General features: G+C 38.9%; 1 protein-coding gene across 1 annotated transcript in view; it reads right to left on the bottom strand.

The window, feature by feature from the left end:
- Window positions 1-20,525, bottom strand: part of GPC6 (glypican 6) — a 1,083,120-nt gene that overhangs the window by 519,620 nt on the left and 542,975 nt on the right. Inside the window, exon 3 of the mRNA XM_024123209.2 lies at window positions 17,535-17,926. Within this exon, the coding sequence (XP_023978977.1) occupies window positions 17,535-17,926 (392 nt within the window). The remainder of the gene's footprint in view (window positions 1-17,534; window positions 17,927-20,525) is intronic.

Genomic DNA, 20,525 nt, shown 5'->3' with positions numbered 1-20,525 from the left:
TCATGAAAAGAGCAACAAACTAGCATTGTAAGAATAAACTGTCTCCCCCAAATTAGAGATGAGCCCAATTACAAGAGTGACAACCAGAAGTAGTAGATGAATTCCAAAGCCACATTCAAAACCACTAAGGGGCATGCTAAACAAGGCATGGCCTAAAACCTTCCAATTAATTGCTAGTGAATTACTTGACCAGCTTTTCCCCACATAGATCTAATCATCCAGATGTGCAGTCCTGAGTATATATCTTAGTTCCTAGGTCATACATCAATGACCTTAATAATTGCCACTTTTGGAATTTCACTCCCAGTAAAGCATTTCGTCTAGTCTCTCCCACTCATTGCACCAAGGAGGAAAGACATGAAGTAATTCAGACAACTAATTAGGGTCGAAGTAAGAATTCAATTCCAGCTATGTCCTATTCTTGCTCTAGTGAGCTCTGGATTACATCAAGTGTCTCCTCTTTATTTTCCCCCCTATTTTATTCATATTATGTCTATGGTATGACATGTATTCATATTATATACATATATAGTAACATGCAATAAAATGTTCCTAGTAATAGTAACATATACTTTATGCCTAATCAATACATTATACTAATTATTTGTGCAGTTTTATTTTCTCAATAACTAAACACTGAATTTTCATATCTCTATTAAAATGTATGCCCCTGTTGTCATTCCATCCATGACTGGCAAAATAAAATGCTCTAAGGCCTTTTATCAAAGGCTCTAGATGTCTCCAAGGGATGGGCTTGTATCAGTGAACTCTTCCATTCTTATACCCACCCATACCTCTGATTAGCACTTATTGGCCTCTACTATTCATCTGTCTGGTACCCACTCTGGAATGGGAGTTCTTTTAGGGCAAGGCTAGGTCTTATTCATCATTGTACCCATTGCACCGGCCAAAGACTTAGTGCTCAATAAATGTTTGCTGAATGAACAGATGAATACACGCGTGAGCTGGTACCTCCCATGGATTGCTAAAACAACCCTGGGCTATAACCCTACTGATTGTCTTTTTCATGCCTGGTTTGTTTTCAGAGATTTCTCATAGGAACAAAAACATGTGAATAAGACCTTTCTTTCAATCGTTCATTCATGACAACAGCATTTTTTTACACATGGGCGTGAACTATTAAGGCCTCTCAGAGGAAATTATTTTAATTACAGAAATCAGAAGAGCTTAATTGTAAATGTGCAGTGTGAGCAATTTACAAAAGAGATTAGTGGATTTTCCCTTTATTTCTCTCCTTTCTCTTTAGTAATTCTTATAACTCACAGTAAAAAATATTCCCGGGATTTCAGCATGCTGGCACATCTTATGCTTCAACTTAACCACTTTTAAGGAAATCTGCAATGCTGATGCTTAAAGACTATGAAACCACACTTCTCTCCACCAATAATTCACTGAACTAAATTGTGATCATGGTGTCAGCACACTTCTGGATAGGTGAGTTCTAAGACATAAAGGAAAAATATGAGCAAAATAATAGTTGCTCCAGTAACTATGGAAACAGTATAGATATCTATATCTACATATAGCTAGATGATATAGATATTTTGGCAATCTGGAATACAAATGAAGATTCATTGCTCTTCCATAGACCTCAAGGTACTACATCATTTAGGCGATAGCTAAGGGAATGCATGGCTTCTCAGCCTATATTCAGTCATTAATATTTCAGCTGTCTACAATGCCTTTCCACCTAGATGTCCCAACAAGCATAAAAAGGACCTCTAGTTCTGTTGGGTAACCACATGCACTGAGTATTTAATTTTATTTTTGGGGGAGGTGGCAGAATTCTAGAAGGACCTACATAGTACGTCCTTTTCTAAAACAATCAGAAATTCAGGGCAGTATTTACAATAAAGTGGGAGATGTTATGACATACGGATATTACCCCTTCCAACCATGATAAGACTTAAAGAAGGGAAAAGAGTAATATAACAGCAGTAATACCTTTACTCAGCATCTACCATACCCAAACTGCAGTAGTGCTTGCTCTAAGGAGCATTAAAGATGGAAGGCGTGTTGCTTTTTTTGGTACTAAGTTACAATATTCAGGTTGACAAGGCCCATGGCACAGGAAAATGTCATGGAAACTTTGAAGCAACATATGTAGAGCTCTACACAGACCATGGCAAAAGCTTAGAACAGAGGTTCTGAAAAGAAGCGAGTAAAAGAAAAAAACCAACTGATATGGATGAAAGGAGTTTCCTGGGGATACTAGAAGTGGCAATGAGTAGGTTTTAGCAAGTTTTGAATGAAATAAGGGAGATAACTTGATGGGAAGGGGAGAGGAAGGCATGACGAGTAAGGAAAATGGCAGAGAAACCGTCACCCAAACTTTCATGTGGGGCAAAGCTTGAATACATTTGCTCAAACAAATTGAGTTGGGACTAATGATACAGGGCAGCAAGTTGAACGAGAGACTGAAGACAGATCAGGATCTGGCAGTCAAGTCTACACCTAGCAGAGAGCTAAGCACTTAGTAAACATTCCAGGTTATTGGAGAAATTGACAATTAACTGCTGGGATTTGTGAACAGGATAGTGACTTAATCAAAATGGCACTGACGAAATGTTCTTAGGATTCCCAAAAGAAGGGATGGAGCCTAAAGTCTGGGGAAGTTGCCTCGGGTGGGCAACAGCCTACACTTGATGTGATCGGAGTTCAGATTTTAGCAGAAACTGAGGCAATGGAAAGGGAGAAATACAAACAGGAAGCAATGCAGAAAGAAAATGACCTACAGTGAGGCTACAGAGTTCTGCTCCAAATTATTAAGCTCAGTTGTTTTTTTTTTTTTTTTTTTTTTTTTTTTTTTGTTTTTTTGCCTCTCACTGCTGTGGCCTCTTACCGCGCAGGCTGAGCGGCCATGGCTCACGGGCCCAGCCGCTCCGCGGCATGTGGGATCTTCCCGGACCGGGGCACGAACCCGTGTTCCCTGCATCGGCAGGCGGACTCTCAACCACTGCGCCACCAGGGAAGCCCTAAGCTCAGTTTTAAATACTGAGTTTGTAGGGTCACTGAGTATCGAAAAAGAAACGCAACTATAGATGTTGCAATGAAGACCAGGAATTTGAGGCTGCAGAGAGATAGAAGTCATCCAGGAACTTTCTCTCCACTGGAAATACTCTGACATACTTGTACCCTTTCGAACGGATTTGTGACTCAGCAGTGAAAAGTCGAGAGAAAATGATATTGTGTAGCTAAAATTATGGGCTGCTGACATTAAATTGCCTGTCCCCTGAAACTGAGTCAAAATTGTGCTCAGAAAAATGCTAACCTAATATTCTGGGCTCTCTTGAGGAAAATGATTTTAAATCTCACAATAAATCAGTTTATATACCCTAAATTAATTTAATGAATAGAATTATAAAGCAAGTCAAAGTCAGCTCTCTGGCACTACGGTGTGATGAGCCTGGATGCAGAACACAGTGGCTGCCACAGAGCCAGTTGCCTGTGCCAGGTTGATCTGATTCTCTGTATCACAAACTAACCATTAACACATCACAGTTTGCAACATGGCATGGTGAGGAAAGTATCAGTTACATAATAGGAATCATTGAGTTGGATCCCTCTCTTGATAAGCTCTTCCCTGACAGTGACAGACCATTTGGGAGGATGAATGCCAACTTTGTCAACCCCTAGTGAATCACTTTGTGCACCCAAATAGTAATTGACTAAAATTGTAATTTCCCAGTTAATTAAAAGAAAAAACTATGCCCTAAAATGTTTTTATGCGAAATCTACGAGAACCAATATTTCAGGCGCTTTCACCTGAAAAGTACCTTCTTTATCACCCCCCCCAAAACAGTGTGGAAGTCCCCTCAAATCTATCTGAACACCAATGAGTCATGTGGTTTTGAGTCATTTAATCCAGTGATGGGCCACCTTTATGAGCATTAGGGCCCCTTTTCAAGAATTAAAAATCTCAGAGAGCTCCCTGTGATAATAGTTGGGCATTTATTTCTTTTGTTTACTCCTGATGCTGACACCCATAGATGCTTGCCACCTCCTGCATTAGTTAGTCTCCTCCACCTCCCCAGGGCAGATTGAAAACCGCAGATTAATTCATGCGTGATGATTGACAATCTTCTGGTACTCATTACACTTAGGGGCCATGGCAGTACCACATACAGAGCCAGCCTTTGAGGCACTGAGAACAAATCTCTCAACAAAATGTCTTTGTTATTTATGTCGGAGTTCCAGTCAGGGCCCAAAATGCATTATGAAAAGACAGAATCTTTCTCTCTTTTCCTCATAACCGGAGGAGCTGTATGAATAATCAACCACAAGGGTTTAGACTTCCTGGTGTGAATTCCTAACATTCTTTGCTTTAAATAGGAGGATGATGCATGAAAACTATACCTCTGAATTGTCCCATACATCAGCCACTAGCCTGGCATTTGAAATGTGACTAGTCTCAAACTGAGATCTGCTCTAAGTATAAAATGCATACCAAAATTTGGACTTAACACAAAAAATTAAAATATCTCATTAATAATTTTTGTATTGCTTATACATCTATATGAAAATATTTTGGATACACTGGGTTAAAAATTTATTGTTAAAATTGGTTTCACCTGTTTCTTTTTCTTTTAATGTGCTTACAGAAGATTCTGAATTTGATTCCCATCCTATTCCTACTGGATGGCAACTGCCATAGACCAAGGAGGTTTATACCGGGTTGCTGTATTCAGAAAAAAGCCTCAACACTGGGAGAGGCAGTGTGGATTTACAGCATAGGTATCCTGTCATTCAATCCCCAGTTCCTTATCTAATAAATGCAATGCAATAACCATACCTCTCTCACGGGTTTAATGCAAGGATTAAATGCCAGTGTGTGAAAAGTACTTACTACAGGGCTGGCAAGCACTCAGTAACCGTTAGATTCCATGTACGTTAGACAGGACGTGAATTTGATAATGGTGATGATGTTATGATGACACTGATCAGAAAAATTCTAGGCCTGTGCTTGCTAAGATCCATTTCAGCAGGAGTAAACTTCTAGCTGTGTATATGATAAGAACGTTCTTGAAGACGTTAAGGGAGAGGATTCTTTTCTGATTCCCAACATCAGGAAGAGCAGTTTTTTTTTTTAGTGGCTGGTTTGCTTTTATTTGATTAAAGAATAAAGTTTAGCTCACGTGATGGCTAATAGAAAGCTTAGAAGAAGGTTTGCAAATTCAAATGCTACAGAGTCAATAACCATGGGTGACGTTAATTGACTGTATTTTTGAATCACAGTTACTAGTTGCATATTAAATAGTTAGAATATTTTATACTCCCCCAAAAATAAAATAAGCTTCCTACTATTTTTTCCTGAAACAGACCCTATTCATCTTTCACTTATTTTGCTTTTAGTAAAGACATAGGTACAGGGCTTCCCTGGTGGCGCAGTGGTTGAGAATCCACCTGCCATTGCAGGGGACATGGGTCCGAGCCCTGGTCCAGGAAGATCCCACATGCTGTGGAGCAACGAAGTCCGTGCGCCACAACTACTGAGCCTGCGCTCTAGAGCCCACGAGCCACAACTACTGAGCCCGAACACCACAACTACTGAAGCCCGTGCGCCTAGAGCCTGTGCTCAGCCACAAGAGAAGCCACCGCAATGAGAAGCCCCCGCACGGCAACCAAGAGTAGCCCCTGCTCGCCACAACTACAGAAAGCCTGAACGCAACAGTGAAGACCCAACACAGCCAAAAACAAATAAATAAATTTATAAACACAAGACAAAACAAAACAAAAAAACAGAAAAAAAACCGACATAGGTACAGAGAAACATTTCTCTGTTGTGAGAAAAAGAGCCAAACATTGTGATAGATGGCCGCCCATGCTGACTTCAGAATCAGGCCAACCTAACCGAGTGATCAGACCCAAGTCAGACCGCAACACGGATTCCCCAGCTATAACAAATTCCGTGGAAATATTCTTTAGCGCCAGCTGATTTTGCCATGCAGAACACAGGCCCAGGCTGGTCATACCTTCAGAAACTGCAGCAATCCACAATTTATGTCAATTCTCCCATCTTAAAACATTCAAACTCTTAAAGAAGTTGTGCTGAGAATTTCCTGGCGTTCCAGTGGTTAGGACTCCGTGCTCTCACTGCCGAGGGCCCTGGTTCAATCCCTGGCTGGGGAACTGAGAGCCCATAAACCGCATGGCATGGCCCCCCCACCCCCGCAAAAAAAAAGGGTGCCCAGATGAACATGTCTGTGAGCCAGTTTGCAGTCTGCCTTCGATGGTGACTTGGCCCAATGGGAAGTATTAGTCAGGGAGTTCTAATACACGTTTTTCTATCAGCCTCATTCCTACCTCTACCTTATGTCTACACCTTTGTTCCCTTAAAAAAATTGCTTCTAATTCTGGTAACTGTCTGGAGTATGTATAAATCAACCAAGAAATTTCAGTAGTGAAATACATAAGGGAGTCACAAAACTCCCAAGTAGGCCGGCACTGAGAGTGGAGTGAGTTAAACACCCACGTGTGCACACATGTAAACTACAGTTGTTTCCTTCTCTTAGAAAGAATGTCCAGGGAATGACGACTGTGAAAGATGCCCAGATATACTGGCAGCAAGCAAATCCCTTAGATTGTAAAATAAATCTTTAAAAGTAAGATTTTTTTAATAGAAATGCTATTGAGGTGGGAAAATACTTATTTTAAAGTGAAAAAAGTAGGATCCAGTATTAAGTATCCCCCATGATTTAGCAATACGTAAGATAAAAGTATATTAGAGCTATAAAAACACTAGAAATGCAAACTTTTGACACTGGTTATCTCTGGGTAGTAGGAATTTAGGATTATTTTGCTTTCTTCTTTGTGTTCTTCTGCACTCTCCACATTTTCTGTTTTTTTTCTTTTTGGATGAGCACATATTGATTTTATAGTCAGAAAAAACATGTGAAAATACTATTTTTCTGACCACCCACAAAAAGTAAATATCCAGGTGATTTAAGCTAGAGTGACAGTTGTATTTGAACCCTCTTGGTAATTTGAAGGGACAAAAATGTTCATTTGGCTTGAGTGATTTACAAGATTATCTCATTTCCCCAATTCCCTTTTCCTCATAATCACAAAACAAGTGATGAGCTATAAATTGATCAGGAGGGAGACCCTGGATAGCTGAGAGTCAAAGGCTTTATAATTTATTAAACAATTGGTATATCAGACTTTCTACGGAAAACCCTATCACTTTCACACTTTAAAAAAAAGAAAAGAAATAAGAGAGACTTTCAATCTGTATTCTATCTGCTCTCCCAGCTAAAATGCCAGGGTACTTCTTTTTCTCCACTCCAAAATAGATATTTCTCATTCCTTATGGAAATACTGACATAAATTTTTGCACAGGCTCCGGACGCGCAGGCTCAGCGGCCGTGGCTCACGGGCCCAGCCGCTCCGTTGCGGAGCACAGGCTCCGGACGCGCAGGCCCAGCGGCCGTGGCTCACGGGCCCAGCCGCTCCGCGGCACGTGGGATCTTCCCGGACCGGGGCGCGAACCCGCGTCCCCTGCATCGGCAGGCGGACTCTCAACCACTGCGCCACCAGGGAAGCCCCCTACATAAATATTTTATACAGTTATCTTCTGCCTACAAATGCTGCAGGATACCATAAGGTTCGTCTTTTCAATAAAACACTTTATCGCAAGCACAGTTGGATTCTCTTTGGCCCAGCCTTTAACTTGAACAACAGAACTCTGAGAGGAAAGGACTTCCGCGGAGCGCTTGGTTTCTACTAATTTTTAAAGCACTATCAAATCCTATATTTCTGACTAAGTGTAGCCCACTTGCATTGAAAAACAGTGAAATAAACGTTGCCTTTTGCATCTAGACGTACTTTTAGCAAGAGAATGTGCTTTTAGAAAGCTAAGAGCAAACGAGGAACGTTTTAACACCCATTGTTTATAAACGGACATATTTCTTTACGGAGAAACTCGTATTTATACCTACTATGAGAATGATATGCAGAATAATGTTTCCATAATGACTATATTTATGAAAGTGTAAAATGTTGAATGGGTGACCTTCTTTGATTGCCGAAATCCTCTACAAAATGAACACAGGATAGTTTGCCTTCCTGACTTCTTAAGACATTATGAACTGAAGAGGATGACATTTCCATATAAAATCCTGCTATCTGCTGAGTATTAAATATGACAGTGGCACTTTTGACATGCAGCATATTCCTGCAAGGATGAAAATGAATTTCTAAAAATCTGTTTATGCCAGCCACTTAAGTGTCAGCTGATGTGAACTTGGAACATCTACAGTTTTACTCACCTCTAAATGTCAAAGCCACCATTATCCTATTACTGACACTCTATACTGTCCATTTTCACTCTTTGTTATCCAATTTAGGTACAGGAAAACGTAGAGTTTCGATATTGTCTGGGATGAAGGCTATTTTCTAGGTGTCTGGGATTGACCTATTGTGTCTGCACTGTCACTCATCAAGATGGAGAGGTATAAGGCATACACGTGAAGGGGAATAACCCTTGCTTGGAATCACAAAGATAAGGATGGAGAAAATCTATGGTATGTAATAACATACCCTCGGTCTTTCTTACAGTCAAATATCTGTATGATCTAATACCTCAATTAAAAAAAAAATACCAATATGTCACACTCTCTACATAAGTCCTGCTCCACTGTGTCAGCACTGTTAATGCAATATATCTGTCAAGATTTATTAAAATTATTTTTGATGTGTATCTTGGCTCATAAACCTCCTCAGTGCCTGATATTGCCTCAGGGAATGTCCTTGTAACATTGAATCTCTGAAGATGGCACAACAAAAGAAAAATCCTCCAAACTTTCAAGTTCAGCTATGATATCACACAGCCTGCAACGTCTCCTGTCAGCACTCTGAACGTGCTTTTGCACGTGAAAGGAATTACAGCAAGACTATCGTCCAAACCTTGTTTCACAGAACCTTCTGGTAGAAAAAGCATACATGCATTCAGAGATAATTATCCAAGAACAGAGTCAGCACTGACATGGGGATAAACTGTTAGGTCCGTTTTTCTTTTTGAAGCCGTTTTAGAAGCAGCATTCTTTGAGTTACAGCACTAGAGTTTTAATCTTGGTCCTTTTTTATTTGTGTTGTACCTTAATTGGTACATTTCACCCGTGGATGTTCCCTATTAGGAACAAAGACGTCTGCTTGTCACCCACGTCTCCCAGGGCCCCAGAGGAATTCTTGTACTTGCAGGGCACAGGCAAACAGCAGACATGCCAATCAAAGTGGATTTATGAGAGCCCATCATGGTTGGAAACGTAGAGAAAGCATCCCAGGGGAAGGAAGTTAGGGCAGGGAGGCACAGAGAGGGGTAAAGGGAGGCTGAATACAGAAGGAAAAAGCTCAAACACACCAACAGAATCAATCAATATACGTTCACTATTTTCCTATCCTTGGTACTGTTCTGGAAGAGTACATTTCAAACTATCTGTGTGAGGCTCAAAGGATCTGGACGGGCTTTGGCTGGCTGTTTGATTTTCCCCAGGATGTCATGACCTGATATCTAATCCTCAAGAGCGTAACCGAGACGCACCTCCCACCAAGGAGACACACCATGCAAGTTCAACAACATTCAAGAAGAGTCAACTGGTGGGGTCTCGGATGTTGGGGCAATGTGAAATTGCTGTCAAGGTTTTTTAAACGCCTTCCATTTTTGTACACGTTGCAGGACCATAACAGTCTGCTCATGGATGGGCTCCAGTCCATGGACCACGCTTTGTTCGGCCTGTTCTAGAAAGTACAGGGGCGGAAGAGTTAACTTCTCAACCAATTAAAACCACTCTAGTCAAACCGCACTTGCCAAAGTTACTAGCATCCTTGTGGCCAAATCAAAGGTCTGTTTTCCCTGTCCCTCCCACTTGACTCCCTATGCCATTTGATGCTGTTGATTACCCTATTTCTTGAGAGCCTCTCTCCCTCTACTTTCAGGACAATATGCTTTGGGTCATCTGTCTTCCTTTACTGTATCCTCTTTAAATATTTATACTCCCTGATGTTTCATCTGATCCCGTTCTCTATCTTCTCCAGCTAAATGTTACTGTCCTTTGCCAACAAACATTTCTGTGTTCGTGCTTCTCAAACCAGTCAGCAGGCAGACAGCTGTTACCAAATCGGAACAAACAGCGTGCCAGGAAATGTGCTTGATGATGGCGGACCAATCTGAGAAGACACACCGTATTTATACCCTGCCTGTTTGCTCCTTTGTTTCTCCAGATGCGTGCTCCACTCTGCTTCACCTGCTTGGTCTCGGGTGTCATCACCGCTCACCTGGGCAATTACAATAGTTTCCATGCCTGCACCCGCCATCAGCTTCCCCCACTCCAGTTTATCATCTCCATGAACGATCTTTCACAAGTAAAAATCTGACCTCATATTTGTCTTTTGAAAAATCTTAGCCATCACCTCTTGGCCTATGCAGTGTCCTTCAGGTTCCTCAGCTTGAAACATAAAGCTCCAATAATACGATCCAGATCTACCTCCTGGCCTCATCTCCACAAAAACAGGACCTGCCGTGGCTCGTGCCTTTGAACCTGCTGGGTCCCTGGCAAGAAAGCCCTAGATCTTTTCTTCTTCTGTAAGACCCTATTCATTCTGTAAGTCCAAGTCAGACTATGACCTACTCTAAGGTGCCTTTTCCAATTTCCCAAGGCAAAGGGAAGCATGCATTTCTCTTGATTCACATAGCATTTTACCCACACCTCTATCTTCATCCTGATCCTTTGTGTCGCACTGAAACTTTTACACCTCTCTCTCTTTTGGATAGACTGGGATTTCCTCAAGGACAATGCTGTTCATTGTTATTTCCTGTTTCTTACAGAACAATGCCCAGCGAATAGCAGGTACTCAGCACATTTGCCTCTCAAATGTAGTGGAATGCTTTTAAGCAAAGAAAGACAGACATCATATGATATTACTTATATGTAGAATCTAAAAAAATGATAAAAATGAACTTATTTACAAAACAGAAATAGACTCACAGACACAGAAAACAAACTTATGGTTACCAAAGGGGATAGTGGGGGGGTGATAAATTAGGAGTTTGGCATTAACATATGCACACTCCCATATATAAAAAAGGTAAACAACAAAAACCTACTGTATAGTACAGGGAACTTTACTTAATATCGTAATAACCTATAATGGAAAAGAATCTGAAAAAGAATATATATGTATGTATGTATAACTGAATCACTTCCCTGTACACTTGAAACTAACACAACATAGCAAATTGACTATACTTCAATAAAAAAAAGAAAGGTTACTTTTTAATTATGCAGGCAAAATAGACAAGCACAAAAATCATTAGTGAAATAGGCAGTTTTTATTCAAGGGTTCCTTTAGGCTTCCAGTCTTGTCTCTGCCTGTTCACTGTCTTGTACTTCATGCCTCAGGAATACCACACACTTGTAGCTCCCTGCACACATCTGTGGTTTCACGCTGTGCTTCTGCTGAGTTGTTGCCTGTCTGAAGCACCCTCCCCTATGCCAGGTGCCCTCGTCATCTGTCCAAATGCCCAGGCATCCTTCAACACATCATTCAGCATCTATATCCCTGAAAGTTTCCCTGCACTCCAAGGTTAAGCTAGGTGCCTCTCCTCTCTGTTCCCAAGACATCTATTGCAGAATGCTCACATTAGATACTGACATTATTTGTTTCTGTCTCTCTCCCAATTAGTACTTGCAAGTCCTTTAATTTGCTTAGTCTTTGTATCTTAAGAACTTACCAACAGTACTTGACGTATAAAACACACGGAACTAATGCTTATTGATGAGACATGAGCTAAATGGCCACAATGGCTCCACTTTTACAAGAATCCACATTTGGATCAAATGACTGTTGAGCTATTATATTAACCACCCATCTTGGACTGTAGGGGAGAGAAGGATTACACCTGTTAGGTATGTTCATAACTGGGGTTCCCATACTTGTTCCAGCCATGTTACATTGACATACCGCTTACCTTCTCCTTCCATTATGAATAAAACTTCAAACCTAGGTTCAATGGGGAGAAATGTACTCATTTCAATGGAATTCCAAAAGATAGTATAATTTTACATAAAATAGCCTAACAGGCATAGCTTATTAGAAACAGACACAAGCTACAAAAAGACTAAAAAGAAAGGATACACAAATAGCTTTTAATGCACTGGAAATAAATGGCTTCGTTCTCCTCAATTTTCACTCTCTTAACCATCTTCCAAAATTACACACCAAAGCTAGGCATTCTGCAAGAGAACTTAAAATTAGTAAGAAAGATTTCATTCATTGTTTTAATCAAAGTAACCAAATTGTTTTCATCAAAATGGGACCTCATCTCTTAGTTCTCTGGAGTCCTCTATAGAACACCATATGCTACTCTTCAGCGTAGATGCTCTTTTCTTCTTCTGAAACCTGGACTTCCTCACACTCTTGTGATTTCCAGTGCTTATCACAGCACCTGGACCATGGTAAAATTCATACGTTTCCACTGAATTATATTAATAAGCTATTTTTGTTGTTTTGGCCTCTTGTACTAATGTTATTTTGTCGCTATTTTTTATCATGATATTATTTATTGATTAACGGCAAAGTGCTTTCTAAATATAATGCCCACACCATCATCATAAAACAGCAAGCATGTATTATTTGTGCTGACTTAAAAGTTGTAAACATAGAAGTTATTACTGATAATTTCAAAAGGTTTACCTATTCTTCCTAACATTGTATGTTACTGAACTAACCTACACTGGATAATCATCAATTACAGAAGAGAATACACTGACCACAAAAGAAATAAAAAAGCTTTCATTCACCTAAGGCCTCTTCATGGTCTTTTTCATTTCTGGATGACTCTAAAAAAAATTAACTCCAATCAAAAGATCACCACAGAAGGAGCAAAACAAATCATTCAGGTGACAGGTACAACAGGTGTTCTTACTTTATATCTTAAATTCTATCTCAGAAGCAAACAGCTAAATAGAATACCATTTCCCTTGTAAACTATATCCATGGCAAATTCTTCAGAATGGTATTCCACTTTGATCAGAGAATGTTCTGAATGGATGTATTTCATAGGCTTCATTTCATCAAATTTGATGATAAATTTTTCAGCCTCATAATCTAGCAACTACATTTATTGAAAGTTGACTCTCTGCTTATTGCTTTCTAGGCACACATTGTTAACGCAAGACTGTTTACTCAGCTGGATGGACCAGTTAAGAGGCTCTCCATGCAAAGATACTATTATGGGTAGCAGACATAGGCAGGTGACTGTTGATAAAAATATTCTGGTCTTACTAAAGCCAGACATTCTTTTCAAAGTCACGACCCACAAGGCAGAAATAATTTAGATAAGAAACTAGACAGAAAATAGTTAGATAGACAGATAGATAGATACATAGATAGAGATAAATGACAGTATTTGGCAAAAGTTCAAGTCCTATGGATTCCAATTCCATTACCTACCTAATTTGTCTGGAATCAATCCATGAAATGATTTTCATAGTTGAAGTGGTTGCTACTGACACAATTTACAGATTTTCCTCATAGAAGTTACTTTTATTAAAGCAAAAAGATATGAAAGTCATGTCTTCTTTGTTTAAATGGAATCAAGATGGACCAGTGAAGACACTAAAGTCACTTGCCTTCATGATGAAAAATGGAAGCTCAGTCTAAGCAGACAGCCGTTACTATCTCTACTCAGCCTTCTTTCTGTTCTTCACAGGGCTAGGAAAGCCTCAGAGGGGGTGCTGGCACCCAAGTTCCCATTCACGAACGGGTGTATATAGGGGGGTAAAGGTGGTGCTTTAAAAAAGGGACCATGCTAAAGAAAATAGCCTGGATCCTTTCTCTCAAGACCACTATATTATCAAAATGTGCTTTTATGTTCATTTTAGAGCTTTGTCTCCCATGCCCGCTTGGTATCATTTAGCACAGGATGGAACATGGAAAGCGAATGGTCAAATCCACAAACAGCCGTAAGTCTGACGAACCACTGAGGCTATAGCTCAGGGACTTGATCATATCTACAGAGATGGAAAGAATCACAGACGAACAATGGTGAAGTCTCTCCCATTTTAATCTCTTTCATTAAAAAAAATCTTAAACCCACCCCCCCCACACACACAACACAGAGCTTAAGAAACAGTATGTTATTGATAACTGCGGAAGCCTCTGAATATCCCTCCTTTATAATACCTCCAAACCTAATCCTTAGAGGTAATTACCATCTGATGTTTGTGTTTATCATTTTAAAGTTTTCTTCAGCGCTTTACCACATATATTGTATTTTAATTCCTGATGTATTGCTTAGTTTTACATTTTTAAACTTTATATACATGGTATATATTCTTTGGTGATTTTATTTATTTATTTTATCTCAAAATGAGATTTCTGCAATTGATTCATCCACACATGTGGCTACAGTTCACTTATTTTCAATGCTCCATAGGATTTCATGGTGTGAAGAGATCACCATTTATGCAGATGGGACATTTGTGATATTTCTACTTTTTGTGTTATCGTAAAAAGGCTGCTACGAATCCTACACATATATTTGTACACATGTGAAACAGTATGTCCAGGGGTAGAGTTGCAGTTTTAAGATATGCATGTATTCAAGAGCACGGGTATTTTCAAATAGTTATTTAAAATTAACTTGCTCCATCCAAAGCCTGGAAAAAGACAATGTTCGTATCTGAGATGGCAAGAGTAAGTTTTAAAAATAGTTATGTTGACGTTAACAAATTAGTCCTCCATTTTTCTGGTAAGGAAATTCCCCAAACGTTGTGTCAAAACATTTGTGTCAAACTGCTGTGTTTCGCCAAAGAGCTAAATTTTCCTGTCAAAACAGTTAATTAGAAGCTATTAATGATGCCTTCCTAGATTTAAGAAGCCACTGTAAGAGAAGAGAGAAACTGAAGGAGAAAAATATCCCCCAAGCCAAGGTGCAGGAGATAAGGTGGTTTGTGGATCGCTATTTGGGAATTTTGCCTTGAATTCTTTAACTCTTCCGCAGTCATTTCACAAACCCTAACTCACTCAGTTAAGAGACAACAGGGAAACTTCTGATATATGAAGGGCTAAACGTCAAACGCAATTCTTGCTTCTCCTCTTAATATAGTTAGTCTTGTAATAGTTTATTCTTAGCACAGAGAATGGTTTGGGTGCCGTAAGTCATCGTCATAAGCACGCAAATGGTACTAGCAGATCTGTATCTGATTTAGTGAGCTACAGACCATCCGGTAATCATTAGGCGAGAAAGTTCACTGATAAAATACTTAAATCCCTGGGTCATAAGTTATTTGAGAAAAAATTGCTTAGCTTCTTTTAAACCAAGGCTATATATCCACATCCATCTCTCTCTCTCTCCATCCATCCATCCATCCATCCATCCATCCATCCATCCATCCACCCACCCACCCACCCACTAGAAGGCAGACCAGATGTCAGCATGGGATTTAGGATTTGAGTAGATTGGGGCTAATGAAACTCAGGTCAGAAAAGCTAATATCTGCATAGAACAGTAAACATTCATAGTTACACGACCACAAAGTACATTGCAAATCCACTGCAGGTGTTCTGCGAATGAATGTTGGTCATGAAGAGATCAAGGGAAGAAAGATCTCAGGGTTGCTGAGTATACCTCTCCTCACATCCGGAAAAAAACTAAAGGTCATACTCTACTGATGGTTGGTCCATGATATCAACCTTTACCATGAAGGTGGACACGTTAGATTTTGGTGCACAAAGACCTCAGAATAAGACAGTCGGGGAATGACGAAGGGGAGGTGCCGTTTCCTGGCTGTTGTTAATGCCATCCTCTGAGAAGCAGGAGAGACAGTCAGTCAGCCAGCAGCAACCTCTCCTCTGGCTTTTTAGATGCTTTGGTAGAAAATATTCTCTTACCTCACTGAGACCTCCCCAGACCAAAATATATGTACCTAATCATTATTCACACTCAGGCAGACTCTACCTAAACAATCAGGAATATTGCATATATTAATCCATGCCTTGAATTTCTTACCTCACGTGTCTCATTCTTCAATAAAAGCAAAGACTTCAATTTGAAGTCACTGGGACTAAACTTTTTTTTTTTAAACAAAATCTCTCTCTCAAGAATATATGGAATATATATTTATTTCTTATATCGACCTACATTTCACAGACTTTCCCAGATAATCATATTTCCTCTTATTACTCCACCTGGCCAACGCCTTATTAATCCACTTTTGGGGTTCTATTTCCTTTGGTATCTAGAATGTTGTTGATTTTTCAATAAAAAAAATTGTTTTGAACATCAAAGTTATAGGCCCTTTATATTATTAAATCCCTTGTGTTTATCCTCATCAGAGCGTTCTTCCAAATAATCTTCCCATACGCTCAAGTAAACTTTTTAAGAATTGATAATTAAAAAAATGGATTGCTATGAATTTTACAAACAGAGCCATAGAGAAGCATTTTTCAGGGTATATACATCTTGATACCAAGATGTAAATATTGAGGAGATTAAAGTGGGGAAAAAAGAAACATGCCAGGATGGTACTAATAGTTATAAAAAATATGTGGCTCTTTGGCACGACCCTGCAGTAAGAAAGTAATATTTAGCAATAATCTTTGTACAAACATGACCTTCTTGGGGTGACATAATACCAGACTTCTGTTATCTATTGTTTTAACTTTACCTCTTAAAGTAATCATCTTTCAGTTTATTTGTTGGACTGCCCTCAGAAATGGGCAAGCTCATCTCATAAGAGCAGTTGAATGTCAAGGAAGAATTTAAACGAAGGCATATATCCTCTACACAGGAAACACTCCATGTTTTAAAAACAGCAGCGGAAAAAAACCCCTTGCAGTAAAGGTTTAGAGACATGCTCAAGGAAAGGCACAGACGTGTATTAGTGATTTATCTTTCTCATAAGCCCAACGCAATACACGGCGTTGAATTGCAAAGATAATGGATAACAAAAAGAATTCTCCGCCAGATTCTACACTTTGTATTCATTAGTCCTCCCTAATCCAGTTCTACAGGTGTCAGCTCTTCTTTTACTAGTAAGGAATTCGGCCACTTTGACAAGGGTGATGAAGAAGAAGAAATGCCAGGTGCTGGTGTTCGGAGCAACAACTTGTCTCCACTTGCCAGCGCCATAAGACTGTCTCCTTGGGACTTCCTAGAGGATTATAACCTCCAGATGGACTGTTTCATGAGTATTATCACCCTTAAAACTGATCAGAAATGCCAGGTGGTCATGGTTACAAGACACCTGTTTTCATGCATTTCCTGATAAAAGCTTCTCTGCTGAATTGCTGATAAATATTGACATTATGTTTCAAACCACATGCAGTGGCTTGAAATCCTGGCTTCTCTCACACAAAGAATTAAGCTTTAACATTTAGTTGATTTCTCTAAGAGCAAGAACCACTGTAAGTGAGAAATTTTACCTTGAACTTCTCTTTTAAACGTTGGTTTTAAAAACAAACAAAAAAAAAATGAGAAAGGCCAATTAGAAAGACAGTAGATTTTCAATTACCTTGGAAACTCGATTTGCAACTTCTCTGCCCACGGTCAGCCCCTGGACAAATGTCCGAGCAGCAATGAAGGCGCGAGTGACCTGAATTTTCAGCTTCCGGGGAACATCTCCAAATGGCTTCAGCTGGTCTGTGTATTTGCTCACGCACTCCAGGTAGTCCTCACTGAAGTGATACTGTGGGTTGATCAGCTGAAACATTCGTTCCAGGAGCCGAGCCCAGAAGTCATTGAGCATCTCCTCCAGATTCACATTGCCCCCGGTGTAGTATCTTTTTAGCTCTGTGAAGAGGTCCTGGAACACTTCCGAATTCTGCATGTACAGCATGCCATAGGTCCGTACAAACATATCATTTAGTGACTTCTCTGCATTTTCCAGAAGCTCTCGGAAAAATTCTGCAGATAAAACAAGAAAGCAGTCATAAATTAGCAAGATCTAGGAAGTCCAAGACATCTACTTACCTTAAAAACAACTGCTTCTAATGGTTATTTTCACAGAAAAAAATGTATCCTGTGATTAAGGTATCAATAAACTGATAATATTTTAAATGAGATTTGACCTACATCTACGATCGTCTCTGAGTCAAAGAAAACAGAAGATCATGGGATTCTGTCTGAAAGAACATCCATTAACATTAGGAATTAACCATTTAATACTCCTCCTGAAAGTTTCAGTTATATTTCCATTTATTGTTAATTTTAGAAAATCCTATAGTTTCATATTAACTCAAATCAGAATATGTGGCTAAGTATTGTCATTAATATAATAATAAATGCATAAGTGATACAAAAAAATTTGCTCCAGTCTATTTACAAAACTGTTCTACCACCAAATTCAATTAAATTGCTTTTATTTGGAAAAGTTCATAAATGGGATATTCAAATTAATGTAATATTTGGACTCTTTGTAGTTGCTATATATAGCAATCAATTCTCAGTGTTTAGAGATTCATAATGCAATTAAATGCACTTAATGCCAAGGCTACAATAAACATAATTTAGGCTGCCATAATGCATAAGAAAGTTATGAAGTACCATGCATTATCATCATATGCTATCACTATCATTTTATAGCACTTGAATAAAATATAGGCATTTGGGCTTTCTGGTTAAGAGGTTCTAAATGAAAAAGAGTCTACCAAGAAATGACTTCTTCCATCCTGCAGTAGCACTTGAGTGTTTCTGGGAGTAGTAGTAGGCAAAACAATAGGATGGCAAAAACAACGTCCCTGGGTACTGGTAGGTCTTCATATTAGTCTCCCTCAAGACACAGCGCATATGTGTATGATACTTATCCATTTGCACAAATGAGGCTGGGTAGAGCAAGCTCAAGTTTTATCCCATTCAGAGAATGTGACTGGGGGTGGGAAAATGGCTATGGAAAGATCATTCTTCTGAGTCTGTAAATCCAAGTTACCAACAACAGAGTAATTCTGCTTTACCTCCTACAGTTCCCTCTTATTCCCAGAAGCTACGGCCCCTCTCAGTTAAAGCCGGGGAAAAAGCAAGTCCTGGATACCTCAAGGAATCCCAGTAGGAATCAAATAAAAACCTCTTCTTTTTTCTGGGGGCTTGCGGGATTCTTTTCCTGAGATGCAGAAGAGAAAAAGCAATGACTCTCTCTATGAATTCTATGGAAGCTACACCTAATTTTGTCAATATCAGAAGGTGCCTGAAGAAGCACTTGATTTAGCTACTTCAATTCCAAATAATACAGCATTGAATCACTGTCTTGATAAAATGGTGTCTATAATGGTGATTATATTGTATTCGTTTTCAAATAAAACCAATACACTAAATCTTAAAAAGGACTCTGTTCAATGTTTACCCTCTTACTACGAAAGAACACATTTTTTTTTTCTTAAATACAGAAATTATGTTGCTACACTGGTAGCAAAAACTGAGGGATTATCTGAAAGTCACGGCTTATTACCCCTGTGTAATCTTGTTCAAGGCACCAAATAGTTCTCATTTTAATTTTTCCCAAATGTAAAAATCAGGCTAAATAGTTTTAAACCTCCCTAATCTTCGAGGATTCATTAAGGAAAATCACTTTGGACAAAAATGTTCAAAACTGTCAAAGGATTAATTAATCAAAATTTTTATATATGCTATATGTCTATGTTATTTATGATTTTATGAAATAAGAAACATTTCAGAAGTTTTTCAGAAATTTACTAGTAACTTGTATTATCCTAAAATGGAAACGATATTAAATTATTAATATTAATAACAAAGTATAAAAATAGCATAGTAAAACTTTTCAGTCTTGAAACCAAGGATGAAAATAGCTTGGCCTTGTTCATATAGGAGCAGAGTGAAAAGTGTTATAATTGTAAAAGAAACTATGAAAGAATGGAAAAATCACCGAATTGAAAAATACTAATATAATGAGACTGGAAAGTAGATTTTCATCACGAGCTCAGGATAGCCTATTCATTTATCTTCTTTTTGAGGTCAATTATTTTGTTGGACTCTGAAATAAAAGCTTAATTTACTGAATACAGAGGACTGCCTTCAGCAATGAATAGTCAGTAATCAGTAGTGTGGTCTGGATTTGCAAGAGAAAAAAAAAAAGAAAAATCTTCTGGTTCTCATCGTTCTCCAAAGATTTCAGGTATAAATCCTTCTCTGTAGGGATGAAAATTTTGTTTTTTATTTTACAGAAGGTAACATTCCTTGACTTTTCCTCTCCTGACATGGGGAAAATTAAATATTAGGCTTATGACCATTTTGTAGCTGAATAGTTAAAATCAGATTGCCCACTCACTGTGCTTTGTGGTTTGTGTCTTTATGCCTAAATTAGTATCATAATTGAATATAGAAACTAAGTTATCAGATTTCCATAAATATGGCTCAAGAAGCATTTTATTAGATTCCAGGATTAAATTTGTGTTTAAGGGTATGTCATTGTCTCAAAAGTTTGCTCTTAGCTTCAGTGGTCCTCAAAAGTCAAGTTATTATTCCGTGTTCAAAATCATTATACGGTTTAGTG

The sequence above is a fragment of the Physeter macrocephalus genome, chromosome 13 (assembly GCF_002837175.3).
Source record: "Physeter macrocephalus isolate SW-GA chromosome 13, ASM283717v5, whole genome shotgun sequence".
Classification (NCBI taxonomy): domain Eukaryota; kingdom Metazoa; phylum Chordata; class Mammalia; order Artiodactyla; family Physeteridae; genus Physeter; species Physeter macrocephalus.
Note: the sequence above shows the minus strand (reverse complement) of the source record. Positions and strands in the feature narration are given on the sequence as shown.